Raw genomic sequence first — 12,799 nt, forward strand, 5'->3', positions numbered from 1 at the left:
GGATAATCAGCATATGCTAAGATTACGTTGCAAAGCTTGGCTGTTTATGTTGGCATTGAGACTGAAGGGCTGCAAGCTCAATTCCAAATAGAATTCTACCCGAACTCAGATGTATATCGCACTGATGGAATCAAATCAAACAAATCTCAGAATGGCGAATCGATCTACAACGTAGGGTTTGGTTACGTCTTCATCGATCGATGCTAGTAGCAAGTGGCGGAGGAATTCGATCCAATGGCAAGCTTCTGCTACTCCACACCCGCAGTCGTAAGTGATGCCATCATCTCGATCTTGGATTAGGTTCAGCTCATAGCACCTGAGCACTAGTTTAGCTTCGTCGTTGGTGACGCCACTCAGTCTTTATAAAGGGCACCCTGGGACCTCTTCATCCTCTTCTTTCATAGATTATACTCACATTCATACACTCTTGATCTCACTGATCATCAATCCATTACCTCCCCACTTCCTCATACCATCATCAATCATGGGTCTCTTCAGTCACCACCACGATAAGCACCACGAGGGCCACGGCCAGCAGCAAGGTCCCGGCGGACCCCACGGTGGTCCCCAACATAACGGTGGTCCTAGCGGCCCTGGCGGCCCTGGCGGACCTCAGGGTGGATTCCAGGGACAGCAGCAGGGTGGTCCTGGAGGCCCTGGAGGATTCGGAGGACCCCAGGGTGGATTCCAGGGACAGCAACATGGTGGCCCCGGTGGCCCCGGTGGCTTCGGTGGTCCTCAGGGTGGCCCCGGCGGTCCTGGAGGCTTTGGCGGCCCTGGACAGCACCAGGGCGGACACGGCGGAAACGGCGGTCCCGGTGGTCCTCAGGGAGGAGTATGTATAGCTCGTTCGTTTATGTGAATCATTTGCTGACGTTTCTTTAGCACGGTGGACGTTAAATAGTCCAAAGTGGATGTGGATGTGATTAGAGGTTGATATCCTAGAGCTTTGGAGGAAACATTTTGAATTGATAGGCTCATAGCATGGCATAGCTTTATTTTGAAATATGAATCGTGTCTGCCATCTCGCTGGTCGAGTATCTTGGTGATGGCATTCGAAATTGGCTCTTTATTCTCGATGCTGTAGTTGATGTAGATGAGTTAGGATGTAATTTCAAAAATTTAAAGAATACTGAGCCTTATGGTTTCTGCTTTGTTAGGCATTTAGCAGCGATAACAACCAATTCTATTCGCGATCCCACCTCGAACAGATATGAGGTGGGGTGGGTAGTGTAATTGGTAGCTTGTTCTCCTGCGGTCGCGTCCCTGTGGTCCTAAATGATGGGTCGTTCTTGCTTGGTAGTATACGCTACGCTGCGGGTTATACGGTCGCAAGTGGGATAAAATCAATTGCGGTGGTGTGCTGAGTGATGTCTTCCTTCTCTCTTTGTGTTCCTCTCTTCCTTTCGGAGAGCACCATTGCGCTTAGCAAGTACATCGGCCCTAGCACAATTATCTGGTGGTCTTCCATCATACTGTACACTACGCCTCTGTCTTGGGGTGTAATGATAATTAACCCCTACTCTGACTAATTTGTTGCTCTAGCTAACTACCGGAACTTCGTGCAGGAAACTGACAGATCTAAAGGAACAAGAACAATGTGCACCGGAAAATGTTTGGTGTAAGAGCTCCGATATTGGAACTATGGAATCAGAGGGAACAACATATGACATGTTGGATATGAGACAGGTAAATCAAGGGGTTTCTGGATCATGGCGGTCAACGGAGATTCGTTGTACAATGGAGATTACATTGCATAGTGGCCTACATATCCGAACTAGTCTGAGGTAGGCCGTCCTAACTAATTGAATCTAGACTGTTTACTTCACTAGCACCGTTAACGTAGAATTAGGTTGCAAGTCAGAGTAATCAGCAATCAGCCTTCACATTAAAGTTCCACTTGTAGAAGTAATGGAGGGCGATATCGTAGGATACTTCCTCTGAGCCATCTTGTTCTGCTATTTCCGTCTGCTCTTTGAGTCCGTGTTTTGCGGATGAAGATTGCGGTCCTCAGCACCGGACGAAAGACGTGTTAAAAGATCCATTGTAATTACAGAGGTAGGTTGCAGATATGAGCATTTCCCATTTGCCCGGTTATTCGAATGAAGACCATGTCGTGGCTGCGAATTTTACATATATGGTGTTATCAGTAAAGAGTATCTTCCTGAACGCATGTCACCGCCATGAAGCAACAGAATTCAAACCGGAGACCGTCCAAATTAGGCTGATTGCAAGGGACGGAGCTCGCCAGATGGGAAGGATTTATTCTGCCATAACAGCCCGGGCGAGAACTACGCTAATGCACGCAGATAGGCTCGGAATAACAACTTGAAAATAACACCTTTCAGCTTCCACTTCTTACTACGACCTCTACAAGTGGCCACTGAGGTTACTTAGCCCCCGGATCCACCTAAACCTCGGCAAAAGCTTGTCTTTATTCCGAACAACCTTGGAAGCCTGGGGTTTCTTCCCACGCACTATTGTGGTTAGTCTAGGTACGGAGGTCCAACGGAGACCGTCTATTTTACTTTTACTTAATATCCTTTTTTCTACCTTGAGCGATTTCTTTGTAGAAATACGGAGGAGCCTAGATTCCTTCGAAAATGCTATTTTATCATAAGGAATTGTCCTTCCCCCGAGATATCCAATTCAACTAGAATTCATTATGTCGACTCCAGACTACTTCACCAGCGACCCAGACTGGGAAGCATTCGCCACTAAAAATGATATTCCGCTTCCCTCGACCACTCCACCGTCGGCCCCAATCGACTTCACCCAACTTGATTTCGCTTCCATTAGAGAATACGAGGCGACAAATGACACCAAATGGGCCGAAAAACACCCTATAGAAGAGGTCGGCTATACTACAAAGTCAACTATAGTCCGAGCCCGCGATGGTGCCAATATCAACGTGAAAGTGTCTTTTCCACTATCCGACCGTCTCCACGCTAGGGGAAAGGGAAATGATAAGTTTTCTCTACCGGTCCTCTTTGTGACGCATGGTGGGGGCTGGGTTCAAGGCAGTCATATCTCGGAGGAATTGTGGCTCTTATACCCTTTGTATAAGCAGTTCGACCTCGTGATTGTTAGTGTGGAATACCGTCTGGCTCCGGAGAACCGCTTCCCCATCTGGATTGAGGATTCTGAGGATGTACTAGATGCCCTGGTCGATTCCCCAGAGAGGCTTCTTGGTTTAAACACAAACCTCAGTCAAAGCGCAAACATCAATGCCGATCTCAGTCGACTTATCCTAGCCGGTTCCTCCTCTGGAGCAGGGATTAGTGCCGCTCTCTCTCAGATCTGTCGTGACAAAGGTATCCCTATCAACGGTGTTATCCTTAACGCTCCTATGCTCTGCGACCCTCGTCATTTCCCGGTCGAGTACGGTCCCTCTAAAGAGTCCCTTCGCTCGTATACCCAGTGTATGGATATCTTTATGGGCTCAAGTGGGTTACTCGCCGTTTGGAATCTGATTCATCCGGATCCCGCCTCGGGCTTGAATATTAAAGCGTCTCCGTTACTTGGGGATATAGAAAGTCTTCCACGGCATTTGATCTTTGTGGCAGGACAAGATCCATTACGAGATGAGGGGATCGCGTATGCTAGGAAGCTAGAAGAGGGAAATGTACCCGTTACGCTTCATGTCTATAAGGGTGTCCCGCATAATTTTGGGCACTTTTGGGAGTTACAAGCGACAAAGGCATTTTGGGGGGATTTGAGAGCTACTCTGGAGAAATGGTTGTCATGATGTCGAACACCAAGGTGCACACAGGGTATTGAAAAATGTCCAGTTAAATTCTTGTTCGAGTCATTTTTGGTTAGAGTTATGCATATTCATTGATCTATACCCTACATTGTTGTAGACCTAGGTTTCTGTTATATGATATCACGCCTTCGAATAACCACAGAAGAAACAATTATATACAAGGTCGCCGTAAATGGGTTATTAGGTCCTGATTGTTACATTTATCCAATGCTTCGAGGCTGATAGAAAGTAGGGTGAATCTGATGAGCTATGATCTTAATGGAGTTTGTGACCGTGATAACCCTGTTGGAAGTACTGTTCCTGGTGTGTGGCCCTTAGCTTCATGACCCAAAGGATTGTTTCATGCTAGTTTCTTGTAGCACAAACAAATTTGATTGACATAAAGGAGTATGCTGAATTGGGCTGGCGTGAAAATGGGCCGAGACCGATTGTCCGATGGTTCCCACATGCGCCGCCGGGGATCAACTCGCCCTGTTCGTGGATCCTAAATTTTCCTAAGATAACTGCCATGGCTTGGAGCCTCGCATGATTTTCTGTCCCGTGGATTCTATGCCGGAAACATGTACTTGGAGAAGCAGCGATACTAGCTGTTTGTACCATGGTTAATGTAACGCTGGTGAAGTATCATTTTGCCACTCCCGCCATGTGACTACACACTGCTACAAACCCGGCTTCTAGGCTGCCTGTTGTTCAGCCGGCACATAATTCGAGTCTCATTGATGCATGTTACGTCGGTAAGACTTCCGACATAACCAATGGATGGGGCGTCAATAAACGGAGTTGCCCGTCTGAATACAACAGAACTTCCGAAGTGTTCAGATTAAGGCAAAGATATATTAGTTGGCTGCCAGAGGGCGGGCGTTATTTCCCTATTTGTTGACCAAGTTTAAGTCTAGAATTGTCACTGGGTGGATAAAGGGACTTGCGACGACAGTTAATGCAGCGACACAGATGTGGAGTTCATGACAGATGATTTTGGCATGAGCAATTCCAATGTGCCCATGGTTCGAACAACCGAAAGAAGGCTAAGCGCCCAACGAGGGATATGTTATTCATGGTAACGTGAGCTAGTTGCTCTGAAGGAGTTTGGTAATCCAATTGAGTTGCGACGGAGATCTTGAATAAATTGTTTCAAGAGCCCGGAATACATAGAATCCAGCTTTGGCTTTCTCATCTTACATCAGACTTAGCATGTGGATTCTCTGAACATAACCGTTTCATCTTCCATAAGCCTGGGACTGACGTGGTATGAGACGTAGATACCTAAAATGTGACGTCAGGTCCTGTTTATACGTGGAACTTGTACTCAGCTACACGGGTGCATGGGTGCACTTATCACAGTTGCTATATAATGACCAGTCACTCTGACAAGGTCAAGGATGCATCTTAGCTAATACGAATCCAACAGCAAATTTCTCCCAGTTTTACAAGAACCACTCAGAGAAGAATCCCACATTTTCAACGCTTCAATAGCATTATACATCTTTACACACCATGGCAGAGACGTATAGCAATAGCAGAACTATGCGATCAGTCGTTTTCGATGGTCATCCGCTCAAGGTTCATGTCCGCGATGTTCGGAAGGCAAATGTCATCAGGCAAACGGATGCCGTAGTTCGGGTCACTTCAGCAGCTATCTGCGGCAGCGACCTGCACAACTACCACGGTGTCTTTGGCAGCGACCAGGTTCCTTATCCTATTGGACATGAGGCGATGGGTATCGTCGAGAAAGTCGGAGCAGATGTCGATTCCGTGAACGTTGGGGATCGGGTCATTATCCCTGACATTCCTGACGGCGCTGGGCTGGATTTAGAACCAGCAATTCGCCCTGCAGTTGCATTATATGGAGAAGGACCGGAATTTGGCAATTTGGGAGGCTGTCAAGGTACGATTAAGCGCTGCAGAGTCAAGTTTTTATTCTTGCAACAAGACCTGTGTCTAACTAGCCACGCCATTCTCAACAGCCGAATATGTCCGTGTCCCACTTGCAGACAAATCCTTAATCATTCTCGGTAGGGAGTTTGATGAGATCGAGGATAAGGATCTGGTTGTTCTTTCAGATATCTTTCCTACTGCCTGGACGGGGGTCACTTGGTCGGGCTTCGAGGCTGGGGATAAAATCGCCATTTTTGGAGCAGGCCCAGTCGGACTACTTGCTGCATATTCGGCAATTCTCCGTGGGGCCTCTCGTGTGTATTCCATTGACTCTGTTGAAGACCGGCTCGAACTCGCAGCTTCCATTGGAGCCATTCCGATCAACTTCACGAAGGGTGAACCGTCAGCGCAGATTCTGGCTCGGGAGCCGGGTGGCGTTCAGCGCACTGTAGATTGTGTTGGGGAGGAATGCGTCAACGAGAAATTGGAGCCCGATCAGGCCTTCGTTATCACACAGGCGACGAAGTGCGTTAGCGTGGGTGGTGGTTTAGCGGTCATTGGTGTACACTTTGCTGAACCGAATTCCAAGGGAGTTCAACGAGGAGACACCATCTCACCATATATGAAATTTCCCATGACTCTCTTCTGGCAAAAGAACATGACCATTCGTGGCGGTGCAGTGGACAGCAAATTATTTGTTGAGCCACTGCTGGAACTTGTGAAAAGTGGCATAGCTAACCCGGGCTTCGTTTTCTCGAGCACCATCGACATCGAAGAGGTACCAAAGGCATATCAACGATTTTCTGCTCACCTGGAGACGAAAATCATGATAAAATTCTCCTAGGATAGAAGTGCATGATGGGTGGACAGTGTTCAGAATTGAGGCATTGAATTTTCGCCAGCTGCTGAATTGGCTGCTCTCCAACTTTTCAGCCTCTTCGAACTTTACCCCGGTCACGCACAGTGACTTCAGGGCTCGGGGGTGAGTTCAATTATCATATGATACTCAGATCTCAGTGATCAAAAAGCGGCAAGGGGTGAGCACTAAAATGGAAAGGGAAAGCCATCTAGCTTGCCTAAAAGTTAGGTATAAATATATATATCAAGATTTTACCAGCGGAGAGGGAATTAAAATGTAGACCGTGTTCTGAGTATCACATCTATACAAAACGTTGATGCCTGAGGCTGCAACAAGAGGCATTCAAGGTCACATGACCCGTGCGCCGTAAGGTACGGGAATGACGTCGCCAGGGTCTGCACCTTCGGGGGGTTTATGTGGTTTTCAAGGCATCCGCCGATATTATATTGGCCTTTCTCCTGTTTCTTAGGCTCATAATATGCCTCAAACCCCGTTGCCTGGATATGTCACAATTGTTTCTACCTGACCAAGAGTGCAGGAGGATCGAAGGAAGGTCGGCGCTCCCTTCGCACCTTGAGCTTAGGAGAGGTGACCTGCTTTAGGGTTGAATGATCGGCGTTCTTTTCACTTTTGTCCCTTAGCAAATAAGTCTGGATAGAAGACTACCCACCATGCAGGCCAACGCCCCCAGTGTTCCTTCGGTTGATCGCACCGACTCTATGCCATCAGAGGCCGCCTCCCACGCAACTGGAGGCGAACGTCCTTCACCGCAAGGCCACCAGCGAATTGTGTTCACCGACGCGGTTGCCCTCCGATACCTCGAAGAAGACACCTCGACCGATGTGCTCCAGCGACGTGTAACACTACAAGGCTATGAAATTTATGTCGTTGAGCAATGGGCCTGCTCTCGCGTGCATCCGACATTCATCATCTCGACCTATACTGGTGACCCTTCGCATACAGTGATTGTGGGAGTATTGAGTGTTCCGACCAATGAGGCTACATGGTCGCCTCGCTTACGGATGTACTTCGACGCTATGAAGCAATGTCACGCTAGAAGGAAGGAAACACCACTAGGGACGGTCATGGTTACGGATCTGGCCTCATTTCCTTCTGCTCTGAGTCTCATTCCAGTACCCAATGGCGATATCAAGAAACATCGGGAGGACTTCATGGTGAATGAAAACTTAAAAAGACTCGGGTGCGCAGGCCGCGCGGGCTTGAAACTTCAGCCTCCCTCAGCAGCGACCGAAGCCAAGTTTCATCAGCTGTACCGGACGAGCGACAGAGTTCCTTTATACAATGCGGTCATGGAATTAGTCCGACAATGCCAGATTGCCTTGATGGTGTTTGACAAGCTAGCCCCGGAATATGTGGACGGGCTACTTTGTGATGTGACCGAGGCAGCTGTTAGCGATTGGTGGACAGATATCGGGACAGACCTGTACAACATCGAGCCAAGTGACAGCAGTTTAGGACCCACCAGCGTGGCTGCGTTGCTGGGCACATTGCTCGGGGCTCGAAATCGACTGCACACCTATGGCGCCCCCGTGGGGAAAGACGCATTCGACTTCCCCAATCTAAAAAGAGGAATCGGTGGATTCCAAAAATCTCAAAAAATGAGGCGATCGCGAAGACTGGATCGACTTACATTGGACCGTTTACACCGCGTGACGGCCAAGGCTGCCAATGCAGAAGGCTGGACCGATGCAGTGAAGTCAACCATGGCCGAGCTCAGTGGACAGGGTGGTGAGATGGTTATGGGAATGGTGCGCGGGCGCGACAAAGGTGGCATTGCCGATATCGAAACACTGGATCTCGACACCTTCGTACAGTGCTGCAATGGCGAGAGAGCAAAGTGGCTGTGGCTTGGTAAACCGCGCAAGAGTGGTGTCGAAGACGGGTTCACTCGCGGGACTGGATCGGATATGATGTTTACCACCGATGAACAAGGCGGTTATCTCTGGACCAGTCGCAAGAAGTATTCAACAGAGGATATGTATGCCGAGCGAGTAAACTCGGGACCGGATCGTTCTTGGAAAATGCCAGAGCCTACTGTTGAAGAAAAAGATTACCGAAAGAAGGGCGTCAGCGGACGAGTTTCAGACGCTCGAGCAGGGTTAGGACGCTTTAAAGATGCAGTCGGACTGCAGGGCCTTCGTCACCACCATCATTCTTCACGAGACAGCTCCGAGTTGACACACGATCTTGCATACCATCCGTCCATCGACAGTGATAACGAGGCACCGTCAACAAAAACGCGAACTGACTCTGGGTTCCGGTCAGAAAGAAATGTATCAAATGATATTGAAAAGCTTATTGAGGAGAAGGAGGAGATGCCTCAGCTGTCGCCAATTCCCGACCCTGAGAGAAAAGCCCCCGAAATCCATATCGAACCTGTACCAGAAGATGAGCCAGAAATACAAGCTCAAGACTGGCCCATGACACAGCAGTCTCCAATCATGGAAGAAGATTCCGACATGGAACGCGTTATGTCTCGGTCGACGGCAGCATCAACGGATCGCGAACGTGACCGGGACGGATCGATCAGTGGGACAGCTGTCATGGCCCTACGGCGGCCGCAAAGTTACGAAGAATTCAAAAGCCTTGAAAGTGAGATTGAACGACGAGACAACTTCTGCACACGACACCTGTCGTTCAGCATAGTTGAAGAAGTGGTATTCAAATGGGAGCCGTTGGGCGGGAAACCAACCGTCAAAGAAACCGATAATCTGGATGAGGCTATCGTTCAAGAAGACATGCTTGCCTCAGAAGGGCGTACCTTTAGCTCGCGGATTCAAGACCTAAGCAAGCATACCGTGCCTTGGGTTGAGCGACAAGTGGAATCTGTGGACGGTCTCAACCAACTCCTATATGAGCGACACGAAGAACTTAACTCAGTGTACCTGGAACGCTTTGGCGACTACCAGAGACTGCGCGAACGATCCAGTGACATCCTCATAGATGAGAGCCACCACCTCGCCGATGGCGTGAAACGCGTTGAGTTGCTGGGCGCCAAACTGGACTACGAACTACACGTCCTCGAATCAAAAGTCGAGGATATGGAAGCCGGCCTGAGCGACTTTGATCGTCACATTGTGAATGTCGAGACGAGAATCAAAGCACTGATCCAAGGCGAGGAAGAGCACGACACTTCCTGGACCGCATGGATAGCGCGATCCATGGGCTTCTCGACCTAAAGACGACACTTGTATCATATTTTCTTTTTTCATTCTCTGTTTTTCCCTTATCCACCATATTGTACATAGTCAGAGATAGACTGGCGATCGTGCCTCCCATCCGTGATGGTATAAACGTGAACCATCATTCAAAACAAGCCCCAGTTTCAGTAGGCCGAACCAGTCAAATAGCCTTACACAGAAACAAAGACCACCAAGCTCTCTAGCTTCAAGGCTACCAGAGCTCCTTCCCAAGAAATTTCGTTGTCAACACATTTAGAAGCCCATGCCGCCCTTGTTGGCATTGGCCTCGCCCTGCATCTTCTCGCTGACCTTGATGTTGACATCGAAGAACTTGGACACGCATCGGTCGAGGCAGACGGACTCGCCCTTGTTGAGGTCGCCTTCGCGGTAATCGGCGGGGATACACTTCTTGGTGCAGGACTCGGTCAAGCTATGATCGCGGAACAAGTTAGAAAGATTTCGGGATATAGATAGTTCGAAGATGGATTGCAATAGGTATCTGCAGTCTTCTGGCTTCTGAATCCAGATACAGCGCTTGGGTGTTCCGTAGAGCTTCAACTTACCGGTTGAACATGTCTGAGATCATCTCAACTTCTGTCTCGGCGGCAGCGATCTTCTCTGCCGAGGACATCTTGGGGGCACCGCCGAAGAGGAAAGACATGATGTATGAATAGATGGAATGTAGATGGTAATGAGAGGCTAGATATGTGGAGTAGAGCACCAGAGAGTCCAACGTATTCGGAGCACGGGAGGTCGGAGAAGCTTGGGCCACCCGCGTGGAAAAACTCGGTTCTGCCGTTTCTTTTTCTTTTCTTCTTCTTCTTCTCTTCTTCTCTCAACAATGTGAGAGCCATTGGCATTTGCTATGCTTTCAATTCGCCCTAGATGGGCTTTATCTGGCTTTGGCCTGCAAAAAAGGTAAGATTTGCATTTACTGTTTACTGTTTTACTCTCATTTCCCACCATCTCCCATCTCCCCTTATATGATGATTTATCCCCGCATTAGAACCGCTACAGTGATGTCCTTTTGGGCACTGAACGTACTGGATTTTATCTGACAAAGCTTATTGCTTAATTTTGGATCAATTGTGTCAATTTTCTCGAACATTGCTAACCCAAAATTTTCAGTGCAGGACTGCGACTCGCTAGACCATCACGCATTCAGACTCCTTTTACATCACGACTAACCATACAGCCAATTCGAGAGAATAGCTCTGCAGCATCACCAGGGAAGGCTTTGCAGGATCGCGTACAGCAGATCAGAGATGCCTGCGCAGACCCATACCCTCGCCTGGCGGTGGACTCACGCACAGTGAGCTGCGCTGAGTTTCGCTCTCGCTACGCCGAGCTCGCCGACAATGATTCAGTAGAAGACACAGTCATCGTCTCTGGTAGGTTCTGCTTTCTGGCCTTTACAATGCCCATGTACTTAGAATAGTAGGAAGAATCCGTACCTATAGACTCGCCGGAAGCAAATTGATCTTCTTCGATATCGTGCAAGACGGCCATAAAGTCCAGGTGATGTGCAACAAGCGTCGTCTGGACAGTGTCTCTCCCGAGGACTTCAAGAAGTTCTATCGTCTTCTGCGTCGCGGTGACGCATTCTGTATGTCTCGTGTCCATCCGGCTTGACTCGAGTGTCGCCCGCTAAATGCTGTTCTAGCTGTAACTGGTAGACCGCACCGCACTGGACGAGGCGAGCTCACTATCGACGTGAGCGAGTTGCCGCAGCTGCTCTCGCCCTGTCTGCATGATGTCCCCGTTCATGATGTCGAACATGAGACCTCCCCTTACCCTCGCCATGTCCAGTTCCTAGCCAACCCCGCGACGGCCGATATCATTCGAGCCCGCGCGGCGCTCGTACAATATCTACGCCAGTTCTTTATCGACCGCTCCTTCATGGAGGTCAGCACCCCGATCATCGGGGCTGTGGCAGGCGGAGCAATTGCTCGTCCTTTCTATACCTCCGCGACTGAGTTCCCAGACCGCCAGCTGTCGCTGAGAATCGCACCGGAGCTGTGGCTCAAGCGGTTGGTGGTTGGCGGCTTCGAGAAGATTTTTGAAATTGGACCTTCGTTCCGCAATGAGGGTATGTTGATTTAGATAAGAAATACCTGTCTAGCAAAGCTGATGAACTATAGGACTGGACAAAACCCACAACGCAGAATTCACCACCTGTGAATTCTACCAGGCATATGCCAACCTCGAGAACCTAATGACCATGACCGAAGACCTCCTCTCCGGCATGGCAGCCCACATCCGCGCCTTAAACACAACAGGCACTCTCAATCCCACCACAGCCAACTTCACGGCACCATTCCGCCGCATAGACTTCATTATCGGCATCGAAGAGGCCACCGGCCACAAACTACCCGACCTCGAATCCCCCGACGCCCTAGATAAAGTCCACGCCATCTTCACCGAACTCTCCCTCCCTCTCCCAACGAACCCAAACCTCCCCCGCCTTCTCGACGAACTATGCAGCATCTACGTCGAATCAAGATGCATAGACCCAACCTTCATCATAAACCCACCGGAATGCCTCTCCCCACTCTCTAAATCCTTCGTCCATCCAATTACCAAGCAGCGCGTCGCCGCGCGCGGCGAACTGTTCATCGAAGGTAAAGAAGTGGTGAATACATACGAGGAGGAGAACTCGCCGTTTGAGCAGCGCCGTAAATTCGAGGACCAGCTGCGGTTTGGCAAGGCTGCTGGTGAACCCGGTGAGGTAGACGAGAGCTACCTCGAAGCCCTGGAGTGGGGTTTGCCTTCTACTGGTGGATGGGGTTGTGGCGTTGATCGTCTCTGTATGCTGTTCACGGGGGCTAAGCGGATTACTGATGTGTTGCCATTTGGTAATCTAAGGGCTGTGACTAGACGGCATGGACAGTCGAGTAGCGAGTGAAGATTTTTGTAATAATATATGTGAATGTACGATATACCAAGAATGGGACGATATGAAATTCTCGACTCTTATTGGATATGATATTTATATCCCTGCGTCAAGTAACATCGTGTCAAAGTTAGTGCAGATAGGCGAAGAGTAACCCTTTTATATATTGGAGAGATAGCGGGCAAGTAAATTCTTGGAAGCGG

At 49.1% G+C, this 12,799-nt stretch overlaps 6 protein-coding genes across 6 annotated transcripts; 5 read left to right on the forward strand and 1 right to left on the reverse strand.

Moving 5' to 3' along the window:
• Positions 1–484: 484 nt before the first annotated feature.
• PEX2_109450 (uncharacterized protein) lies at positions 485–900 on the forward strand (the record flags this gene model as incomplete). The annotated part of the gene is made up of 2 exons (XM_016748211.1): positions 485–835; positions 886–900. 2 exons carry the CDS (start codon positions 485–487, stop codon positions 898–900), a joined length of 366 nt encoding a protein of 121 aa, XP_016595053.1.
• A 1,765-nt stretch (positions 901–2,665) lies between these two features.
• On the forward strand, positions 2,666–3,748 carry PEX2_109460 (alpha/beta hydrolase; the record flags this gene model as incomplete). The annotated part of the gene is made up of 1 exon (XM_016748212.1): positions 2,666–3,748. The coding sequence occupies one exon, from the start codon at positions 2,666–2,668 to the stop codon at positions 3,746–3,748; it is 1,083 nt and encodes a 360-aa protein (XP_016595054.1).
• Positions 3,749–5,260: 1,512 nt separating this feature from the next.
• PEX2_109470 (glutathione-independent formaldehyde dehydrogenase) lies at positions 5,261–6,485 on the forward strand (the record flags this gene model as incomplete). The annotated part of the gene is made up of 2 exons (XM_016748213.1): positions 5,261–5,651; positions 5,713–6,485. The coding sequence occupies 2 exons, from the start codon at positions 5,261–5,263 to the stop codon at positions 6,483–6,485; spliced, it is 1,164 nt and encodes a 387-aa protein (XP_016595055.1).
• A 686-nt stretch (positions 6,486–7,171) lies between these two features.
• Positions 7,172–9,700, forward strand: PEX2_109480 (putative Sin3 complex subunit (Stb2); the record flags this gene model as incomplete). The annotated part of the gene is made up of 1 exon (XM_016748214.1): positions 7,172–9,700. One exon carries the CDS (start codon positions 7,172–7,174, stop codon positions 9,698–9,700), a length of 2,529 nt encoding a protein of 842 aa, XP_016595056.1.
• A 255-nt stretch (positions 9,701–9,955) lies between these two features.
• On the reverse strand, positions 9,956–10,364 carry PEX2_109490 (Tim10/DDP family zinc finger protein; the record flags this gene model as incomplete). The annotated part of the gene is made up of 2 exons (XM_016748215.1): positions 9,956–10,133; positions 10,267–10,364. The coding sequence occupies 2 exons, from the start codon at positions 10,362–10,364 to the stop codon at positions 9,956–9,958; spliced, it is 276 nt and encodes a 91-aa protein (XP_016595057.1).
• Positions 10,365–10,588: 224 nt separating this feature from the next.
• On the forward strand, positions 10,589–12,608 carry PEX2_109500 (uncharacterized protein; the record flags this gene model as incomplete). Its single annotated transcript, XM_016748216.1, has 5 exons — positions 10,589–10,621; positions 10,899–11,094; positions 11,145–11,309; positions 11,367–11,792; positions 11,845–12,608. The coding sequence occupies 5 exons, from the start codon at positions 10,589–10,591 to the stop codon at positions 12,606–12,608; spliced, it is 1,584 nt and encodes a 527-aa protein (XP_016595058.1).
• Between the last annotated feature and the right edge of the window lie 191 nt (positions 12,609–12,799).

Source organism: Penicillium expansum, assembly GCF_000769745.1.
Source record: "Penicillium expansum strain MD-8 chromosome Unknown contig377, whole genome shotgun sequence".
Lineage (NCBI taxonomy): Eukaryota > Fungi > Ascomycota > Eurotiomycetes > Eurotiales > Aspergillaceae > Penicillium > Penicillium expansum.